Raw genomic sequence first — 23,601 nt, 5'->3', positions numbered from 1 at the left:
AAGATATATAAGTAGCATATAATATAATTAACATAAACATATATGTTCTCCCCATGAAGCGTTTCTTCATGTGCTCTGGCTTTCCTCAAAGTCATGCAATATAAGGTGATATCGCATGATATACGCAATATAAGAATAAGGTGAGTTGCATATATTAAATTGTGTATTGTGTGAACAGGAGAGTGTTTGGCACTGCGGGTTCACAAGTTAGTACACTCAGTTGCAGCAGGAAGAGCATCCAGCCGGTAATTGGTGAATCAATCCCATGTAAGCTCTGATAAAGAAGGAATTAAGCTGAAGGACAACCGATAATACTTCTGGGGTGCTTAATGACATTCCAATAGAAAGGCCAGTTTTTCCAGTCATGCATGACTGGTTTTGTCACATAGTCACAATAGAATTATTGCTGCTACATGTTGAGTTATGCCATTTAACAAAGGTGGAGCAACAACAACAATGATCCTGTTTTTATGCTTGATTCATTGTTGGTTTAAACTCTTTGTTACTCACATTAAAGACAGCACTCAATGATTGGTTGTGAAGCATGTATAGTCAGTCTGATTGGTTTCTCAACACAACACAAGAACTTTAACTTCATTATTCAGACAATGTGACTGATATAGTATAGTCTGAAGAACACAACAAACAACATACAGTTTAGTTATGGAATAGAAATTACTAGTTGCCTAGTTGCAGAGTCAACAGAATAACAACCCAAACTCATTCTGATTACTTTCCCCAGTATACATTTCTGGAGAGTGCCAAATACACCCCAGGAGCTACTCTTTAATTTTTGTGTAGTTTTTTTGAGAATTCACCAGTGGCCACTGTGTGCACTTTTTGAGATCTCAGATTTCTCTTGTGAGTGCCATTTGCACCTGCTGTTTTCACATGAATCTACCAGAGGCCACTGTCGATTGACTAAATGACTGACTGACCAGCCAGGCTGGGTTGTGATCAAGCATTTGTGTTTTTTTTTTCTCTGCAAGTCACTACTTAATTAGCCAAATTGGGTGGAAAGCTATGCCATAATTAGAAATATGCTACTAATATTAAGTCAGATAGAGCGAAACGGTGGCCCAGTAGGTAGTGCTGTCGCCTCACAGCAAGGATGTCGCTGGTTCAAGGTCATCTGGAGTTTGCATGTTCTCTCTGCATTTGCGTGAGTTTCCTCCGGGTGCTCTGCTTTACCCTACAGTCCAAAGGCATGCGGTACAGGTGAATTGTCCGTAGTGTATGAGTGTGAATAAGTGTGTATGGCTGTTTCCCAGAGATGGGAAGTTGGCATTCAGCTGTGGCGACCCCAGATTAATAAAGGGACTAAGCCTGTGGGTCTACAAAGCTGCACAATTGGCAACCGACACAGCAACGCTCTAGTTCCTGCAACAACATCTCTTCCACTGGCACACATTCAAACCGCACGCACAAGCAGAGTTGAAGCAGCACGTGCGCATCGCGTATGTAAAGTGCATAGAAATCCCATAACCACACTATTTCTCACATCACCATTACCATTTCTCACCCTGTTATTTACATGTTTGTTTTATTTTTTTGGCTTTTGTTTTTGTCTTACCTACTTTCTGGAATCATTCTTCACCGGACTTGAACCTCATCGTCACAATCCATTTTACTCTGTGTCTCAAATCCTACAACGTACATAGCGAGCCACTGGACAAACTGGTAACCATGGAAAAGCCATCCACACGGTGGTAAGTGGTCAGCTGGTAAGCACGAAAAGGAATGGTGTCATACCTCCCCATAGTGTTTGTTTTAAAGACAAAATGCACCCATACGTTCCTCTGACTAATTCACGATCTCCAGAAATGTATATAGGGCTACGTTTCCAGAATGTGCCTGTTGCAAATTGTTTGGTGAGAACATTCGAAATTAAGTGCTACTTGGCATCTTCATATGCACTCATTGCCATCACTATATTGCATCACTAGGAAACATAATCATCTAACATATTGTCACAAAAGTGGCTAATTTGTGCGAATTGAAAATGTACTATTTTTAGTATTTATTTTAATACTATACTTGTACAGTATTTTTAAAACTAGTAATGTCTACAAACTAAAGCGCCAACCCAACCCCTCATTGGGGGATGAGCATATTGTGCTACAAATGAAATAATGCAAATTAATACAAGTTAGCCACTAAATCAAAAAAGTTTTGAATTGCTGTGAGTTTTTGTAGGATCATACACAAGTTATTAACACAGTTATTGAACTGAACTGAAACAACATTAAAACACATTAATGAGTAGAGATTCGAAAACTCATGTCTGAGATACCTGAACTACCAGCCTGATCTCATGAGAAAAGTAATTATTTTTAACATTTTGTCAGTTTAGTGGCTGATTCATACAAATTAAAAAATACAAGATTTTTAAAAGGAGGCGTGGCACCCAACCACACTCCTAAACCCAACCATCATTGGGTATAAGTAAATACCAAATTGTAAGAATAAGATTGTAAAATTTCATACAAATTAGCCACTGAATCAAAAAGTTACGAATTGCCGTGAGATATCTTTGGAACTACTCATAGTTGTAGAAATAATTGCATAATAGTGAGCATTGTATGTATTCAATGGAAACCAGCCATAGACAGCTGAGGAAACACCACTACAAGACTAACTTTAGCACAAAGTGATTCACTCTGAATCACTCACTCCACTCCAGATCACACCACTCCTCCTGTTATTTTCCCATTTCACAGTGCTCATGCCAGCCCTTCATGTCTCAAATCCACAGGCCTTGTTCTGAGCAAATCTTTAGGCAGATTTCACCTTGAGCTTTCCAAAACTGAAGATGCACCTCTTATTTTTGTTTTACCCTTCGCATTATGGAATACCTGAGAAATCCCATACTTTGTAGCTTTATAACCTTGAGGCATATTCAGACAAAGCAATGCACTCAGGGCATTACATGGGGGATCTGAGGAGAATATTAAATAGAAAGCTCGGATGCTCATTTTGCTGGTGGAATATTTCAGATTTTCTACAATATTACAGTAAATCTAGCAGGATTTGTGTTGCTGAAGGTTTCTGGCAGATTCTGTGAGGAATATTCTGAGGTCCGCAGGTGTAGCAGAGCTCAGAGAAATCCTTGAGATTGGAATGACATTGGAGCATCGTAAGGGCAGGGTGGAGGAGTGCAGAAAATTGCAAGTTCAGCGTAAGGTGTTAAAGAGGCAGTGATTGACATGGGGAAGTGTGAAGCTGTGAAATTAGTGTGCACAGAGCTCTGATAAATAGACCTGACCAGACCTATAATTACATGAAAGGTGTGGTCTCACTTTTACTTAGGACAAAATGCTACTTCATCTGGAAATGTGTCTTGTGTGCTTTAACTTATAACTGGGAAACAAGGTGGTTTTAAATAAATCAAATCTAAAACAATGACTGAATCTATTGGTCAAAAAACGCTACATCAAAAAGCTACCTTATCTAGAAATGTTTTGTCTGTGCTTTAACTTATATCTGGGAAACAAAGTAATTTTAATAAATCAAAACTAAAACAATGACTGAAATTATTGGTCAAAAATGCTACCACAAAAAAATGCTACCTTATATGGAAATGTGTCTTGTGTTATTTTACTTATATGTGGAAAACAATGTGGTTTTTTATAAATCAAAACTAAAATATAAACTTAAAAAAATGTCACAGTAAATGAAAAACTACTAAATGATGCTAACTACAGTTACTAAAAATTGTATATAAAAAAATGATAATAAGCCACATATATAGATTAGATTACATTGTGGAGATAGGGTAATCATTTTGGTAACACTTTATTTTGATGGTCTACTTGAGTATTAGTAGACTGTCTGCTTAATATCTGTTGATACTGCTCATCCAACAGACATTTAACTGACTATGTAAGTACATGTCATGTACAAATAATTATTTTATTTGTTTTAGTAATACTTATTAATATTCATAATATTTTACTAAGACATTTGCAGATAAGTGAATGTTGCTTTAAATCTGTTAAACTCTGCTAAACCAATCAATAAAACTATGTATATATAAACACTACAAAAAATAGTTTTTACAAAAATAAAAGCTAAATTAAAAATATAATTACCTTGATGGGGGAAATGACTTGATCTACCAGCTGCAGAATTAGTATTAAATTATTCTGTACGATGGATGATGCATAACGCACAGCGTGCCAATAAATCAACAGGGAATAAATGTGGTGAACAGATTTTTCTTTTACATGTGCTGAAATCTATTTATTTATACACAGAATATCATTTTACATCAAATACATTAAAGCATAGACTACTTTATTGGGAAGCTTATTTGTTCCAATTTTAGATGATTTATAAATCTCTATTTGAAGAATTGACACTGGTCCAAAGGTATTGTGCAGCTGTATTGTTTAGTATGCAATCAATTAGCCTGTGTTATAATGTTTGAATGCAAAAATGACGATTTTATTTGCCATGCATTTTTGGGAAGCTGACATGCTCAATTGATCAGCAACCATTTCATCAGCATTTTCAGAATGTTCATTCATTAATGGTAAAACTTTAAAATAATGGTCCATCGGTAATACATTTATTAACAGAAAAACAGTAATACATTTATGCAATGCAATTTATCAATCTTTGTTAACGTTAGTTAAGTTAAATAACTTCATGTTTTTGTTAACTCACTTTGCATTAACTAATGCTAACATTTGGATCTTAATAATGCTTTATTAAATATTAAACAATGATTAATAAATGTTTTTCAAGAGGATTCATAGTAAATACATTAAGTAACATCAACTAATGGACCATTATTCTATTCATTATTCATTATTATCTTATATACAAGAATATAATAATATCTATTACCATCAAAATTCCTATAGCAATGCACTGATAGTATATTTGCATTCTTGGCCATTGTTCGATGTTATTTTAAAGTACCCTAACCACAAATGTTATGCTCAACTACTGCAGTGCATGATGTATAGTGAAAGTTTTCTGTCTGTATATTAAAAAAGAATAAGGCGTAATGCTGGTTTATGATGTGATTTAGTTTGGGGGAGTGGAGTGACTTTGTGCCATAAAGTTGTATAATGTGGATTTAGAGATCAGCCTCAAGGGGGAGAGAAACAGAGAGTTTCATTGGCTGAGGACTGGCATCTGCCTCTCCCCTCTAAACACGGCAGAACATTTAAAGTCGGCTCGCATCCATTGAAAACCCGTGAAACTGAATCTGGAGTAAACCCGGAGCAGCTTCTCGAACCAGATCTCACTTCATCGCCTTCAGTGTTTCATTGACTCGAGTCAAGGTAAGAGAACTATACTCGCAACTCTTTTATTCTCGTATGTCATTCAGTCTTTAATATAATTGCTTGTTTGAGTTACTACTCTGCCATTCTATAAGTATAACTGGGTTATGTATTGCGGTTTTGGGTTGTTACGCGTTAGCGGATTTCATTTTCTTTTTTCAATTTAATAGGCTTCGCAGATGGCTGCTTTATGATGGAAAGTGAAGAACGCGAAATAACAGTTTCATTAGGCTATTATTGTCGACGTGGAGTTTGGCTGCAAACTCTAAAAACGTTTGTACGAACCTTTACACAGCAGAAGTTGCCATTATTATTCTCTTGTGCTTTAAAATTTTTTTTGCGATCATGCGCGTACGTTTTTAAAAAAAAGGAACATGCCATTGTACACTTTGTTTGCCAAATTCATTTAAGCATTTATCTAGTTCTTTTTAAAATTGGACTTGTTTCTCCAAAATGCCAGCTATAGAACTTTACGTGGGCGTGTCCATTCAGACACGGATGTGAAACCCTTACATGAATGACCATGTTAACCATTATTTCCAAAATAGGCAATAGAAAAAAGATGTCACATTGTATAAGAGCGCACAACAGACCAAAATATTCATAGGATAACCAGAAAAAGTCCAAAATAAAGTTATTTAATAAATAAGCTATATATATATATATATATATATATATATATATATATATATATATATATATATATATATATATATATATATATATATTTTTTTTTTTTTTTTTTTTAATATAGTTTCACTTACAATTAATACAGTGAACTGTATTGAATGAAAAAAGGTTGTAGGGTGTATATTTGCACCACTTAGATTTTGCTGCAGGGCAGCAATTACTTTATTATTTTAGTGCTTTACAAATTTCCTTTTAAAACACCTCTTCTTCAAGGTGTCAGGTGTCATTTCTGATATTATGAATCTGTTACTGGCAGATTTCATGCAAATGTAAAAAATCATGCAAATGCAATCATATTTTCATAATAAACTCCAAAGAAAAAATGGTGCACGAGTGTCTACCCACAGATGTAATCATGCAGCATGACTCATTTGCTGACTGACTCACAACTGCCAGACTGCACCCACATTCAATTTCAGCACATTTAGCTTACAGCTGAACATATCTTCAGGATTTTTGATTAAATTGCATTAATGTGATTAAAAAGCTGGTACAGCAATGCAAAAACAAACATTTAAACAATCTATGGAAATAAATTCACCGCATTACTCTCATTTTTGTGTCAATTTCTACAGTGTGCATGCACACATTTGCCTTATATTTGAATAAACATGGTCTGCATGAAATTCATGTCTAATGTCATTTAATAGAGTTTTTAGTAACTAAAGATTTCGTCTTAAAGATTAGCAATAAGGACACTTATATTTCAAGTTCCTTCTTCAGACTCTTAGGTCATAGAACTGTTTGGATTTTCCACAAATTTACAGTCCAACAGTATTAATATTATTATTATTATTATTATTGTTATTATTATTATTATTATTATTATTATTATTATTTATTTATTTTTTTATTTTTTTATTTTTTTATTTATTTATTTTTTATTATTTTTTTTTTTTATTATCCAGGAATCATGGTTTTTCACAAGGAGTTCCAGAATGCAGGTAAGGAGCCTGGTCTGCAGATTTGGAGGATAGAGAAGATGGACCTGAAACTGGTCCCTAAACAGCTCCATGGAAACTTCTTCACCGGAGATGCCTATGTTGTCCTTTTCACCTCACCTGCTCCGTCCTATAATGTCCATATGTGGCTGGGTGAGTAGAAATAACCACATTTAAGAATTAAAAGCAATACAGTTGAAAATTAGTAGTTATCCTATGAATATTTTACCATGCAGTTTAACAAAGAAAAGTATTTTTCAAAAATGTTCAACATTATTTTTAATAACACATTTCTAATAACATTTTTTTTGTCTTCACCATGATGACAGTATAGATTATGATGACATTTATAATCCTTGACTAGGTTAATTAGGTTATTTATATGCAAGTCACTGGACCACAGTAGTTTACAGTGGCTACTTAAAAAAATGACCTCAGCAATTTTAACATGTATTATATATTTATTCTAGCCAAAATAAAAGAAATAAGACTGACAGAGGTACTGTGCAAAATAATTAAAATTTCACAGGAGGGCCAATCATTTTGTCTTTAAATATATATAAATAATTAAAAGAATAAACATACTTTGGTGCTATTTATTTGAGATATTGGCAATACCCTGTGTCTGTTTGAACTGCAGGTAATGAGTGTTCTCAGGATGAAAGTGGAGCTGCTGCCATCTTTGCTATGCAGCTGGATGATCATCTGGGTGGAGCACCTGTCCAGTACCGAGAGGTTCAGAACAATGAGTCTGTCACCTTCCTTGGCTATTTTAAAACTGGAATTAAATACAAGGTAATAACCCTACACATAGCTGAATGAGAATTGTGGCACTATATTTTACAGTCCTATTTTGCACACACATGCTTTAAGTAACCTATCCTTAAACATAACCTTAACCCAGTTAGTTATCTTACATTCCCAGTGCTATTTGAAAAGGTGTGTGTAAAAATGCTGAAAAATATAATTAATATATTTGAAAAATGTACATCTTTGGTAATTTTTGAAAAGTCAAGTTTTACTGTTTAGATTCAGCACACAAAGCACCAGAAAAACAAATAAATTTCTCTTTTGATCTGGTCAAGTGGGTTTGCAGAAGAACTGAAATTGCTTTCATGATGCTTTCTTTGATGATCTGGACAAAGCAGTTCTTTATTGTGTGTACATCTTGTGATTTACTCAGTAGTATGTTTATATACAAAACGATGATTATCAAACTACTGGCACACCATATTTGGTTTATTTATTTATTTTTGCTGATGAAAGGCTGGAAACTGTGAAAACTGCAAACCTAAAAATCTAAAATGATTTTGGTCAAGTGAAAAATATTATTTACCAGGAAATATCACTTACTTACACACATCAAATCATACCAATAAAATTTATTGTAATGGTTTGAACACTATATGGTCAATAAATCATGACAACATATGTTAATTATAACTTATAATATTTTTAAATTTAATATATAACATTTTATTTATGATACTCCCAAAAATCTTTCTACATAAATCTGCATATTTTTCTTTTTAAAATTCTGCACAGAAATAGCAAAAAATGTCTGAAGATTCTGTCTGGCCCTAGTAATAAGGTTAATTTAATTCCACTTAAAAATGCAAGGCAACCAGGATTTTTTTGGTAGAAATAAATAACTATCATCAAGCTATTAGTTGACTGTACTTTTAAAAAGTAAGTAAAAAAGTAAACACCTTTTATAAACACAGCCATTTATCTCATTGGAGATTGCATTTTATGCAAATGACATACACCAATACATACATATATAAATCCTGTCAGAAGAATATCATTTGAAATCTGGTGTTATTACTATATTTACTATATTATTTGCATTCTATTAATGAATTTTACATTATTAGAATCGTTATTATTATTATTAATATACAGTGATCAGCATAATTGAGTACACCTTATTTTAAAAATGAATATTTTTATCTATTTTTCAGTGTATTTTGGTGCATTTAAAAACAGATTTATTAAACAGATATATTTATTCAAATAATATTTTAGTAACCAAACATATTTAGAATTTGAAAGATTTAACTATTAAATTTTGCTTCTCTTGACTTTTTCCTCTTTTTAAAATTGTAATTTACTATTTTTCTGTAACATATACATTTGGGTGTACTAGTTTTTAGACCGCTATTGTAAATTATTTTATAGATAAGCTCCAGATTTGGCTTCAGTACTGAGTAATCTAACGTATATGCACAAATATAATATTGGATAGCTTCCTATTAAAATATGAATTTAAAAGATGAGAGGGATGTAATCATATGTGCTGAGCACTGTATACATTTATTGTTATCATAGCTATAAGACATTATCATGTTTATTTTTTCTTTTTGTCCTACACAGCAAGGTGGTGTGTCGTCTGGGTTTAATCATGTGGTGTCCAATGAAATGAACACCAAGCGTGTGCTCCACATTAAAGGACGGCGTGCCATTCGTGCCACTGAGGTGAATATGTCCTGGGCCAGCTTCAACCATGGAGACTGCTTCATCCTTGATCTTGGCAAGGTCAGAAACACACAGGCCGAAGTGATTTAAGAATTTCATCAGTGTTGTCCTTGTGAAAAGATCCAAATTTTACAATTTCCTGTTATATTTTCTAGGACATCTATCAATGGTGTGGCAGTAAGTGCAACCGTTTTGAGCGGCTAAAAGCCTCTGAGGTGTCCATTGGCATTCGTGATAATGAGAGAAATGGACGTGCCACTCTGCACATTGTTGAGGATGGATCTGAACCAGATGTGTTCAGTAATGTAAGTCTTTGTCTTTTCTACAAAAGCAAAGAAGAAAACGAAATGCCTTCGAGCTGCAAGCTTAAACATGCAGTGTGTAAGAAGAATGAGCTTGTCTTTGTTTTGCTGGGATAGGAAGTGAAGAGATAAGTAATTAGGTTTGTGGAGGCACGCCTCAGAGACTAGTTTAAAGTTCTGAGTTGTAAACACAGTAAGGATTGACTTGTAGAACATCCCAGTTAGACTGCTGCACACCTTAAAAGAGTTTAATATCAACATGGAATGGAAATGTACAGTTTAAGTCAGAATTTTAAGCCCCCCTTTGATTTTTTTTTTTTTTAATATTTTCCAATTTATGCTTAACAGAGCAAGGAAATGTTCACAATATGTCTGATAATATTTTTTTCTTCAAGAGAAAGTCTTATTTGTTTTATTTTGGCTAGAATATAAGCATTTTTAATTTTTTGAAAACCATTTTAAGGTCAAAATTATTAGCCCCTTTAAGACCTTTACTGTATAGAAGTGTCTTGAAATGTACTATCATCAGGCAAAGATAAAATAAATCAGTTTCTCTAAATAAGTTAGTAAAACTATTATGTTTAGAAATGTGTTGAAAAAGTCTTCTCTCCGTTAAACAGAAATTGGGGAAAAATATAAGGGGGCCAATAATTCAGGGGGCTAATAATTCTGACTTCAGCTAAGCATCTATTATTTATCTTAAGTGTAATTTAATGTCTTAAAGTTACTTTTAATCATAAAGTCCGTTCTTTCAGTGAGATGCAAGCTCGCATTGAGATTTGCTTGATTCCAGTTTTTTTTTTTTTTTTGATAATTAATTCTATATCACTCGCATTATTTTATTGAATGAATTTTGCTACCTTGGTTACATGACATTTAAATTAAACCTTTGCCTCTTGACCTTTTGTCTACATGGTCTAGTTATATAGCCTCTTCTAGTCAATGCTGTAGCCAGGTTTCTATTCTAACATGAAAAAAATCACTAAATGCAAATTAGGTGAATTTCTATTAAGTTGTTAAACTATAGTATTGGTAACATAGTAACAAACTGTAAACAAGTCATAATGAAAAAAGCTGAATAGTCATGGGAGGGTTATGTTTTGCTACTTCAGAGTTCATTCTGCAATTGTGTTTCCATATTCGCATTAATCCCCTTTTTTGTAGAAGTCCAAAACCTCCTCAAATGAGTGTAAAACGTTTGTGAATGAAGGAATTTTTATTCAAAATTTCTCTTGATGCTGTTTACCATTTCTGTAGCTACAGAAGCAGTCCTACAAAAAGGCATAGACACAGCAAAGACACTAGGTGAATATACACTAGATTAATGACAACAGAAAGAATCTGTAAACATTCACACGGCAAGTTCATTGATTCTGTGGGAATTAAACTCATGACCTTAGCTTTGCCAGCAACAAGCTCTGCTGTTTAAGCTAGAGTAAAATGAAAAGATAGATGGAATAATTAGTCACACTAAATATTTGCAAACAGTAAATAGTAAACTAGTGTGTCACTCAGCCAAGAGAATTTGCAGTTCCAGTTCATCTGGTTTTGATTTTGACCTCTTGCATGATGCAGACTGTTTGTGTGTGCCCTGGGCTGACCGCTGCCAAGAAGAAAACTGGTGGAAACTCTCATTGTTTGTTTATTTTTAGACTCTTGGACCCAAGCCCAGCATCCCAGAAGGAAGTCCTGACGATGAGACCACTGACAGAAACAATCAGAAAAAGGCCTCACTCCACATGGTATGTTAATGTGTTATGCACATATCCAATATATACCAAGGACACTGTATTCTACTATGGTGTAGTTTTGTTCATGTTTGGGTTTGTATGGGTCAGGTATCTGATGCCGCAGGCTCAATGAAGACATCTGAAGTGAAACAGAACAGCCCTTTCAAACAGGAGTTGCTCAATCCCTCCGATTGCTACATTCTGGACAATGGACTGGACAGCAAGATCTTTGTTTGGAAAGGTATGGTCATATTTTATGTTGGAGTTTGTCATATTTATGATAAATGATCATATTTTATATGCTTCGTTTTAATGTTGTTGGCTATTTTATTAACTTAGGACCAAGAGCAAACACTGAAGAACGTAAATCAGCCATGAAGGTAGCTGAACAGTTTATCAAAGAAAAGAACTACCCCAAAAACACACAGGTAATAGGTGTTAGATTTAGCATGATTATTGAAGTCAATCAGCCAATTTCTAACCAGTCATACTAACATTTTATATCCAGATCCAGGTTATGCCAGGTGGAGGTGAGACCACACTGTTCAAACAGTTCTTCAGTAACTGGAAGGATAAGGATCAATCCACAGGTCCAGGCCAGGCCTACAGCATTGGACGCATTGCCCGTGTTTCACAGGTTCCCTTTGATGCCTCTAGTCTGCACTCCAACAAAGTGATGGCCGCACAGCACGGCATGGTGGATGATGGCTCTGGCAAGGTCCAGGTAACAAAACTATAGATAATAACCTGATGGAGCAGTTTAATCTAAAGTCCTAAAGCTCAGAAGAGTATTAGAGATTCATAGGCTACCTCAGGAATAACACATTGATTTGGAAAATCACATAAGTGACTCTAGCCTTATTTATGTAAATATGTATAAATGTTTATGTGCGTTTCTAGAACTGAAGACTAGGAGGCAGTAAGAAATCTTTGGTTACTTTTCCCTCTAATTTTGATTACAGGGATAGATTATTAATAGTTCCTGATTCATATCATTAATCACCTGTACTTTTCACCATACTATATAAAGATGTTTCAACACATGTAGTTTTGTGTCAGGTTTTTAAATTTAGTAGTTGGTATGAGACAGCATCCTCTACATTTCATAACAAATGTACAGCAAAACATGCAGCTTATTTTAAGTTTATTCAAGTCATGTATTTCCAATAAGCCACAATTCTTGCAAGATTTTGCAGTCAAAAGTTTCATTGTTCGTAGTAATATTAAGCATGCAAAGCTCAGACTGGACTCTAGAACATCTTTTATTAGCTAAGAACCACCCAGAGGCAGTATGACTGACAACCAATCAAAGTTTGTTTGTTTAAAGCCATGAACGTGTTGTTGTGATGTCTGTAAAATAACAGGCATGCAAAACTCTTGTTTTAAAGATTTAATGTCGTTAATCTTTGAAAAGCCAGCATTTAGTTGATCATAAGTGACAATTACAGCCAATTATCACAGTTGCAAACACAATGGGGTTTTTCTTAGGAAGTTTGCCATTATGTCTTTGTTTTCAAAACATGTGACATAATGTCTTAGAGAAATCCTGAATAAGTCAGCCAATCCGAAGATGACACCTAAATTATTTCCAATTTTGTCATTTAGACTGAAACTCTGTATGGTGCAAGTAGTTGCTAGCATTTTTCTTACACTTAAACGTACATTAAAAACTGATATTTGAATGGCAAAAAATCCAAGTATACTGTTTTTAACCTTCTGTACTGTACAAGTACAAATTTGCACTTAAAGACTATTACTCTGCACATTGGCAGGTGTGGCGTGTAGAGGGTAATGACCGAGTTCCTGTGGACCCGTCCAGCTTTGGCCAGTTCTTTGGAGGTGACTGTTACCTGATTCTCTACACCTACCTGAATGGAGGCAGAGAGCAGCACATTATCTACACCTGGTAAGTCAAGACATTCACTGGTTTACATGCTGGAACATGTGATCATCAGCCACCCGATTAGCCAATATTGACAAAATAAAGTCCATATTTAATAGGCTAATCTGATTTACTCATTGTTATATCAGGCAAGGACTGAAGTGTACACAAGATGAGCTGACTGCCTCTGCTTTTCTAACAGTCAAGCTGGATGATTCCATGGGAGGCGCACCTGTCCAGGTATTACAAAACACTGAGGCTGTGCTTTGTTTATAATAAATAATCAGATTTTTCTAGTTTATAGGGTGGTTATAAACTAGGGCGCTAACATACACCCTTATTTAATATGAAATAAATAGGCCCTCATAAAATCTACACGCTCAGAATTCCACAGAATTCTACAGATTTTTAGCCCGTGATTGAGTCTATGTATTTACTTATGTAAATGTGTGCACATTTATATTTATTGCATTATTAAATTAATTTCACTAATGTTACTGTGATATAATAATAGTAATATTAAAATGTTTATATGATTTTTTTACAATACAGTTTCTAAAGTTTGTAGTTATATATATATATAAATGTGTGCGTGTGTGTGTGTGTGTGTGTGTGTGTGTGTGTGTGTGTGTGTGTGTGTGTGTGTGTTTTATTTCATATATTAAGTTTTTAATATACTCCTAAAATCATTCCGCATAAATCTGCAGATTTTTTACAAAAATGTCTGCAGATTCTGTCAGGCACTAGAAATAACTCAGTCTGCTTGATTTTCAATTCACCCTGCAGGTACGTGTCACTCAAGGCCAGGAACCAGCCCATTTGATGAGTCTGTTCAAGGGCAAGCCCATGATCATCCACCTGGGTGGGACTTCACGTAAAGGTGGCCAGAGTCGAGTTGGCACTACCCGCCTCTTCCACATCCGCCAGAGCTCCACCCGTGCAACACGCGCTGTGGAGGTTGATAATACTATAGCCTGACAGACATATTAATGACCAAAAGGCAATAAATGTCTGACATATTCTCTCTCTCTTCTCACCCAGGTGGAACCATGTGCATCTAAACTGAACACTAATGATGTGTTTGTGCTGAAGTTTCCTGAAGGCATGTTTCTGTGGAAAGGAGTTGGTGCTTCAGAGGAAGAAATCGCTGCTGCAAAATATGTTTGCAGCATCCTTGGAGGCAGTGCCACGGAAATTTCAGAGGGCAAAGAGCCGGGTGGGTGTCTGTTTTTGTTTATTTTTTATAAAATGTTTACCTTATCAAGTTTCCTGTTATGTGGAGCTGATTGGTTAATGTTTGCTCTCTTCAGCTGCCTTTTGGTCTTCTTTGGGTGGAAAGAAGGATTATCAGACCTCCAAAAATCTGCAGAAGACAGTTAAACTTCCTCGCCTCTTTGGCTGCTCCAACAAGACTGGACGTCTAATTGTGAGTTTATATAGATGGACTTTGAAGCTAATTCAAATGATGAATGTATACAATTTATCATAACTTCTTTTCTCTTTCAGGCCGAGGAAGTGCCTGGAGATTTGACTCAGTCTGATTTGGCCACTGATGATGTCATGCTTCTGGATACCTGGGATCAGGTTAGAATTTGATGTACTGGTGACTGAAGTCAACATATGATTTTTGCAACACACTTTTCTTCTGTAATCTGATAAACTTACAAGTGAAAGCACATATTCAGCCTGAAATTGCAGGAAGAAGGAAAGATTTTTATCTGCAATCATTTCACTGGTTTTTCAGAAGTGGAAAATAGCTGAATGAGAATAGATTTTATCTATAGTTATTTGACTGGGTCTCTGTAAAAAGCGATAAGTTACATTACTTGAAAAAAGTAAACCTGTTGCCTTAAAAACAACAAGTTGATTTTCCTGAAAAAAGTCAGTATACCCACTGATCTAATTAATATTAAATAATAATTAAAAGTTAATTCACTATATTTTTGTACTCTCTTTAAGGAAAGTCAACCAATCGCTTTTTACAGTGTATAAAGTGAACATTATATTTACGAATAGAGCAAAGTTCTGTTGGATCTTAGTTAGGGTAGGTTATATTTTGGTTTCTGACAGGAATAAAAAACAAGACTGGGTGGGAGAGCTGGACAGTGCATTCAATGGGTTGTACTTTTTAATGTAGTAAATGGTGAACTATGATTAATAAAAACTGAATAACTGAATAAGCATTGTTTATTTTTTGTTCATGGTAAATACATCGGTATAAATAAATTAAAAATAGGTAACAAAATGTTGTCTGAAAGTATTGTCTGTTTAGAAAGTTGTGAAAATATGATTTTGCACTTTTATACAGTGTGTGCCCTAACAGCATGTTTTCATCTGTTAAGTTTAATGTGGCATTGACCCTGAGTTTCTGGATTCCACTTCCCTTAGATCTTTCTTTGGATTGGTAATGACGCCAATGTGGAGGAAAAGATAGGATCTGCTAAAATTGGTAAATTAAAGTCCTACTGTATGTATATATGGCATCTGAAATGTTCTTCTAAATTGTAAATCTGTTTTTCTTAGCCCCTGTGTTTACATTCAGTCATTTAATTTCTAATTTGGTGAATTGGTGCTTTTCATAAATATAACGTATTATTTATGTAAGAAGTGCTATTTATCTCAAGATTATTCATAATTAATGTTAGTAAATAAATGAACTAACATAAACCATCATTCTAAAGTTTTATATATATATATATATATATATATATATATATATATATATATATATATATATATATATATATATATATATAAAATTTAGAATATATATAATATGCAGTTATAAAGAGCAAGTTATTTTGAACAGATGAGTATATATAATATATAGTATACATATACTTACTATTACTAATATAAAATTACTGAATGTTATATATACATATATTTATATACATACATACATACATACACATATACACACACATATATATATATATATATATATATATATATATATATATATATATATATATATATATATATATATATATATATATATATATATATACATACACACACATAAAATATACTTAAATGTTCTTCTAATTTGTGAATCTTTTTTTTTTTAGGCTATTGTGTTTGCATTCAGTAATTTAATTTTTTATTTGATGAATTGGTGCTTTTCATAAATACAGTTGTAGTCAGATTTATTTGCCCCCCCTCACAAACCACTGAGCTACTGGCAGTTTATGAACCCAAACAACAGAAGGCAACTTGCTTCTTTGTGGAAATGTATTGTTAACGAAAAATCTTCAATAAGAGATAAAAGTAAAGTAAGGAAAATAACAGTCTTCCAATATCCAAAAATACAAAACTCAAAAAAAAAAAAAAAAAAAAACAGCAACTCCAAAACAGTTGAACTGTTGGAAAGAAGATTTTTCTCAACACATTTCTAAACAAAATGGTTTTAATAACTCATTTCTAATAACTGATTTATTTAATCTTTGCCATGATGACAGTACATAATATTTTACTACATATTTTTCAAGACACTTCTAAACAGCATAAAGTGACATTTAAAGGTTCAACTAGGTTAATTAGGATAACTAGGCAGGTTGGGGTAATTAGGCAAGTTATTGTATAAAGATGGTTCGTTCTGTAGACTATTGAAAAAATATAGCTTAAGGGGGCTAATAATATTGATCTTAAAATGATTGTTTATTATTATTAAAAACTGCCTTTATTCTAGCCGAAATAAAACAAATAAGACTTTCTCTTGAAGAAAAAATATTATCAGACATACTGTGAAAATTTCCTTGCTCTGTTAAACATATATATAAATATTTAAAAAAGAAAAAATTATTAAAAAGGAGGCTAATCATTTTGACCTCAACTGTATAAAGTATTGTTTATATAAGAAGTGCAGATTGTTCACCCAAAAATTCAAACGCTGTCATTATTTTCATTTTTCGGTTAATCTTGCAGTCCAGTACAGACAATGTGTTGTATTTCATTTGCCGCAACAAGGTTATCAAATATAATTTCTGATTATGTAATGATGATAAATGTTTCTTTGCCCTCAGCCAAAGACTATGTGGACTCTGATCCTTCTAAAAGACAAGGAATCCCAATCATCACCATAAAACAAGGATTTGAGCCCCCAAGCTTCACTGGCTGGTTCCAGGCTTGGGACTCGAAGATGTGGGACACAGACCCAATGGATCGCATCCGTGGTCGTTACTAAAAGAACGTACATTTAAGCACACATTATATACTTTTGTTTTGCAAAGCTTCCAGAATAATCACCTCTTGTGTTTCATGCATTGGTGGTCTGAAAGGGATGCAGATGGAAACACAATATGCAATAACACTGCATGTTAAACCACTATGTACTGTATTGTACCTCTATTAATAACTTCTAGCCCTATTATTTCTATGCCTTGTTAAACATTTAAACTCTTTTATATTTCCTTTTATTATACTTCTGTATTCCAATAATGTTTTTGTTTTTTCCAAATGAAGAAAAGTGGATTTTTATTACCAAGACTGCATTTGTATGTATTGGAACATTCAGACTAAGTGCCTTGGATTTTTAAAAACTTTACATGTATGGATAATGCTTTGCAATATGCAAAATGATGTGTAATCTGAGACACTATGCAAGTTGATAATAATAATGAAAAGTATAATAAAACTTTAAAAGAATTATTGAGTTATTGAGTGATTATTGAGTGTTTGTGAATACACTACCATTTAATATAATTACTAAGGTCAGTAAAGAACTGAAGAGAGAGATGTACACTTCCCCATCTAGGGAACTTCAACACTGCGTCTAACCAGAACGCTAGGGGGGAACACCTCTTTTATATGCGTCTTGAAGCACATGTGAAATCAATCTAATGTAATTAAGCAGGTGTCGTCAGACCAGAGAGTATAAAAGCCTGTACTGAGCATTCAGTATTACTTTCTTTGCTTTCAAGAAGCACGCACGTGAAAATATACCCTCTTTCTGTGAACTTTCGTTACTGACTTGCATACACAAAATACAAAAAATCTGACAACTTACTTTTTTGTTTTCGAATTGGCAGAGAAAAACTTTAAACGTTGTGTGCCTCCATGCCCTCGCTTTATCACGGCTGGTGACTCACATGATTTGTGTTTAGAGTGTTTGGGAGAAGAACGTGCCCTGGCAGCATTTGAGAATGCTGACTGTGGACATTGTGACGCTCTCTCCCGTAAAGTGCTGCGTAGTCGGAGGGAGTTCTTTAATAAAGCTCACGTGGCGCGCGCTCCTCGCGGTTCGGGTCCCGCTCGTGCTGAGGCTGAAGCCTGGTTTATACTTCTGCGTCAAGTGACCGGCGCGACCCACGGCGCATGCAATGCGCGTGGCTGTGCATTTATACTTCTGCGCGCTGTCTCCGTCGGTCTGCATTAACACTTCCGAAACGCTAGTTGACAGTGAGGTGTTAATGTTCCTCTGTGTCGAGTTTCTTCTCTGCTGTTTTGCTTTTCCTGAACACTTCCTGGATGTACAAGTGGCTCAAACTCGCTCATTTTGAGGCAGGAACCGGCAGACGTGCAACAATTTTAACTATGAGGTAAACACAAAACAAAACTTTCCATCAGGAGCTCCTTTACGGGGCTCCACACTTGTAAACAATCGCTCCATTGGGCTCGCGTCCAGCTCGCGCCATTCGCGCGGCTCTCAGTCCCGCCCAGACTCGTCAGCGCTATCAAGCCGACCAATCACAAAGCTTGCGCTACACGTCGTTGCAACGTGTAGTTACAATTTTTGAAAGGTGCACGTCAAGGGCTATGCGTCAGCGCCGTAGTATACGCCGGCGTTTGACGCAGAAGTAAAAATCAGCCTTGAGCGTCGACTTCGGTCATGGGGTTCGCAGCTAGATCTGGCGGATGAGATGGAGACGGACTCTGTCCTTTCTCTTTCTGGATCCATGAGATCTAATCCTCCTTCGGGAGTGTCAGAAGCATGCTCTGCATTTTTTTCTGCGTCTCGTGGGAGGGCGGCATCCTCCGTTTCCGAGGAAACAGAGGCGCCACAGCAGCAAATGCAAAGAGGGTCGGGGAATCTGCCGCCCCAGTAAGTGGAATATGAGGAGTTAGTGGAGGTGATTTCACGTGCTGCTGACAGGTTTGAAGTAATAGATTGGCAGCCAGCACGTGAGCAGCAGCAGCTGCGTCTGACAGGAACGCTGGATGAGAGAGAATTACCCAGCAGAGTAGATCCTCCACTAAGGGACCTTCCCTTTTGTACCGAGCTACATGATGCGGTTTCTAAATCATGGAAAAATCCGTATTCAGCATGGTTAATGACACCAAAAACAGCTATTTATTCAGCAGTTCGTGGGCTAGGGGAAAAGGCATGTACAGTAATGCCAATGATAGAAGAGGACTTAGCGTGTCATCTTCATCCAGATCTAAAATCTGCAAGGGTCCCTCCTTTGTCGTCTAGACCATTAAGAGTAACATCGGGACGCCATCGATCGCGTCGCCGAATCCTTCAACAGAGTTAAAAAACGCTCTAGCTCCCTCTGGAACCTTCTCCCCCCAAGATCAAAAAGTCAGGGGGCTGTTAAAAGACAGCCCCAGCCGTCAACCAGCTCCTCATATCGTGAAGTACAAAAGCAGAGCGTGGCTTCTCGGGCTCCCCCTCAGAAAAAGAGGGCCTGGAGAGCACGCTCTCAGCCTGAGCCTTCCTCAAAAATTCCCACAAGGACAATAGTAATTACGAGGAAGGCAAAGGATAAAACGAAGTCCTGACGTGTTGGGAGTCAGGCTTCCCAGCCCCCCCCCGGTCCATCGGGGCCCTCAGGTTCAGGATGTTAGCCATCAAAAACGTGGTGTCACAAATTCAGTCCGAGGACTGGTTCGTGACGATAGACCTGAAAGACGCATACTTCCATATTTCCATCCTTTCCCAACACAGGAAATACCTGAGGTTCGCTTTCGGGGGCGAAGCGTTCCAGTATTGGGTTCTTTCATTCGGCCTAGCTCTGTCACCTCGAACCTTTTCCAAAATAGTCAAAGCGGCACTAGCTCCACTTCGTATGCAAAGTATACGTATCCTAAACTACATAAACGATTGGCTAGCTCTAGCTCAGACTCACGATATGGCAGTTCGACATTTAGATGTCGTTCTCACCCATATCAGAAGGTTGTGGTTTCGGTTGAACACCGCAAAAAGTGTGCTTGTTCCAGCCAGGACGACCATTTTTTTAGGTGTGCTATGGGACATCATGACGATACGAGCAGGTCTGTCCCCGCCACGAATTGCTTCGATTCAGTCAGCCGTATACAGAGTCAAACTAGGCCAGTTCATCACTGTGAAAAACTTTCAGAGGTTGTTGGGTCTCATGGCAGCAGCAGCCAGCGTAATTTCGTTCGGTCTGCTGTACATGCAGTGGTGGCTCAAATCCAGGGGGTTTTCCCTCAAGGGGAATCCTTTCCGCATGATCAAGGTCTCGCGGCGCTGCCTTCGAGCCTTAAGTATGTGGAAAATGCCCTGGTTCCTGGGCAGGGGGAATGAAAACTTCACCCCGAGGTGGTGGAGACCATTTGGGAAAGATTCGGGAAAGCGCATGTAGACCTGTTTGCTTCCCAAGAGACCACACATTGCGCCCCTCTGGGACTGGATGCCATGGTTCAGACATGGCCGAGGCTACGTCTGTATGCTTTTCCCCCTGTCGCTCTGCTCCCAGGAGTCCTGGAGAGGGTCCGTCAAGACGGAGTACAGTTACTGCTGGTAGCACCGTTTTGGCCTACCAAAATTTGGTTTTCGGACCTCATAGCCATGCTAGTGGGTCTCCCGTGGGAGATCCTCATCAGGAGGGACCTTCTGTCCCAGGCGGGATGAATGATACTTCATCCCCGACCCGACCTGTGGAAACTGTGGGTGTGGTCTCTGAGGTGGCCCACCTCATAGAGTATGGACTGTCAACCGAGGTTGCTCAGACCATTCTAAGCTCCAGGGCTCCCTCCACAAGGAAGCTTTATGCCCTAAAATGGGCTCTCTTTTCAGCTTGGTGCAGAGAACACCAGCTGAACCCAGTCAGCTGTCAGGTATCCTCAGTGCTGGAATTTCTCCAAGATCGCCTGTCTGCTGGGTTAGCTGCATCCACTCTGAGAGTGTACATGTCAGCTATAGTGGCTTACCGTTCTCCCCTAAATGATGAGTCACTAGGACAGGATCCGCTATTTCGTCGCTTCCTTCGTGGAGCCATAAGGCTAAGGCCTGTCAGCACACACAGGGTACCGACATGGGATTTAACATTGGTGCTCGAGGGCATCTCTGTTCCCCCATTTGAGCCACTGCAGGAGGCTGGGTAATTCTGCTCTATTCTCACTGCGTAGTGTGCATTCACAATCACAGTCAGCAGTGAGTCTGGCCTAGTGGGTATTGCGTTCCCCTAGCGTTCTGGTTAAATGCAGTGTTGAAGTTCCCTAGATGGGGAACGTCTCGGGTTACGTATGTAACCATAGTTCCCCGAGAGGGAACGAGACACTGCGTATTCCACCATACTCTCTTCTGCCTGTTAATTCTTTCAAGCAAATTTGAAGTTAATACTGAATGCTCAGTACAGGCTTTTATACTCTCTGGTCTGACGACACCTGCTTAATTACATTAGATTGATTTCACATGTGCTTCAAGACGCGTATAAAAGAGGTGTTCCCCTAGCGTTCTGGTTAGACGCAGTGTTGAAGTTCCCTCTCGGGGAACTGTGGTTACATACGTAACCCGAGACGTTGTTATTCACTTATTGTACACTATACACAATGGACATATAAAAAAAAAAAACCTGAAACAATAAGTACCCCAGCTGTTCAAACTTTAATAATAAGAAATGTTACTAAAGAGCAATAAATTACTTTTACAAAAAAAAAAAAAAAAAAGATGAAAGAAACTCTTAGGCGTCTATTTTGACGATCCATGTGCAAAGTCCAAAGCGCAGGGCGCAAGCACATTAAGGGCGTGTCAGAATCCACTTTCGCTATTTTAAGGACGGAAAAATCCACCTTGCGCTGTGGCTAATAATGCTAATAATGATGACAAAATACAAAGGCAAATTAAACTGAAAAAGCCCCCTCCCCCCATAAGAAGGCATAAATGTATGGTTTTTATATTTATGTACACTAGAAATTTATATTTTTTGTAATATTTTCATTATTTTTCATATGTAAGGATATTTGCGTATTGCTGTACATCTTGTGTGTATTAAACAGTGTGTAAGCGAGGCGCATAACTAACGCGCTCTGCCCTGGATTGTAGACTGGCTTTGATCTGGTCTATTAAACTGTCTATTATAGTTCCTCAAAATAGCGCCAGCAATGCGCCTTAACACACCTCCTTTTTAGGCCAGAACGCCTTTGGGCGCACATATGAGCGCAAATGCATTTGCCATTTTAACAGCGTGGTGCAAAACGTCAAAACGACTCTTGTCCCAAGCTGAAACTAGCAAACAACAATTGTGTCGTGCTTTGCGCCGCATTGCGCCGCATTGCGCCGGGTGTATGATAGGGCCCATAGTGTGCTTTACCCAGGTGAGTGGTCTTTACTAACCACCTGTAGGTGACACACTCGTTTCCTTTTCATAACTTTCAAACACCTTACCTCGTGCTTCTTGACAACAATCTGCAATTTTTTTGTGAGCTACACACAGATGAGTGGGTTTTACAAGCCACCTAGTGGACACAATAAAAATAATATTTTTAAAAATAATGAACTAAACTTAAATAAATAAATGAACTTTTTTCCACTTTTTGTTGTATTGCAGCCATTAGCTAAAATTATTGAAGTTCTTTTTTTCCTCATTATTGCACACACAGCACCCCATATTGACAGAAAACCACAATTGTTGACATTTTTGCAGATTTATCAAATAAGAAAAAGAGAAATATTATATGGTCCGAAGTTCCCAGACCCTTTGCTCAGTATTTAGTGGACGCACCCTTTTGATCTAATACAGCCATGACTCTTTTGGGGAAGAATGCAACAAGTTTTTCACATCTGGATTTCGGGATCCTCTGCAATTTCTCTGCAGAACCTCTACAGTTCTCTCTGTTTGGATGGTAAACATTGGTAGAGAGCCATTTTTAGGTCTCTCCAGAGATGCTCAATTGGGTGTAAGGCAGGGCTCTGGTTGGGCCATTCAAAAACTTGAGTTGTTGTGAAGCCACACCTACCTTATTTTAGCTGTGTTCTTATAGGGTCATTGTCTTGTTCGAAGGTAAACCTTTGTGCCAGCCTTAGGTCCTGGAGACGGTTTTTGTCCAGGACATCACTATACTTGGCCAAATTCTCAGTACAATTTATCATCTTTCTGA

The 23,601-nt window shown here is 36.8% G+C and overlaps 1 protein-coding gene and 1 long non-coding RNA gene across 2 annotated transcripts; one reads left to right on the top strand and one right to left on the bottom strand.

Annotated features, from left to right (window-relative positions):
* The first annotated feature begins 5,221 nt into the window (after positions 1-5,221).
* scinla (scinderin like a) lies at positions 5,222-17,964 on the top strand. Its single transcript, NM_178131.3, has 17 exons — positions 5,222-5,294; positions 6,893-7,078; positions 7,566-7,720; positions 9,302-9,463; positions 9,559-9,708; positions 11,358-11,447; positions 11,544-11,676; positions 11,775-11,863; positions 11,944-12,159; positions 13,208-13,341; positions 13,467-13,557; positions 14,104-14,274; positions 14,359-14,533; positions 14,628-14,743; positions 14,824-14,901; positions 15,706-15,766; positions 17,343-17,964. Exons 2-17 carry the CDS (start codon positions 6,898-6,900, stop codon positions 17,501-17,503), a joined length of 2,163 nt encoding a protein of 720 aa, NP_835232.2. The 5' UTR covers positions 5,222-5,294; positions 6,893-6,897; the 3' UTR covers positions 17,504-17,964.
* LOC141386267 (uncharacterized) lies at positions 17,710-22,152 on the bottom strand. The gene is made up of 2 exons (XR_015493672.1): positions 22,046-22,152; positions 17,710-18,155 (listed from the first exon to the last, which is right to left on the bottom strand). It is a non-coding gene; the product is annotated as an uncharacterized LOC141386267 (long non-coding RNA).
* Positions 22,153-23,601: the final 1,449 nt, after the last annotated feature.

This window comes from Danio rerio, chromosome 6 (genome assembly GCF_052040795.2).
Source record: "Danio rerio strain M-AB ecotype USA chromosome 6, GRCz13ab, whole genome shotgun sequence".
NCBI lineage: Eukaryota > Metazoa > Chordata > Actinopteri > Cypriniformes > Danionidae > Danio > Danio rerio.
The sequence above is the reverse complement of the archived record's forward strand: the minus strand, read 5'-3'. Positions and strand labels throughout refer to the sequence as shown.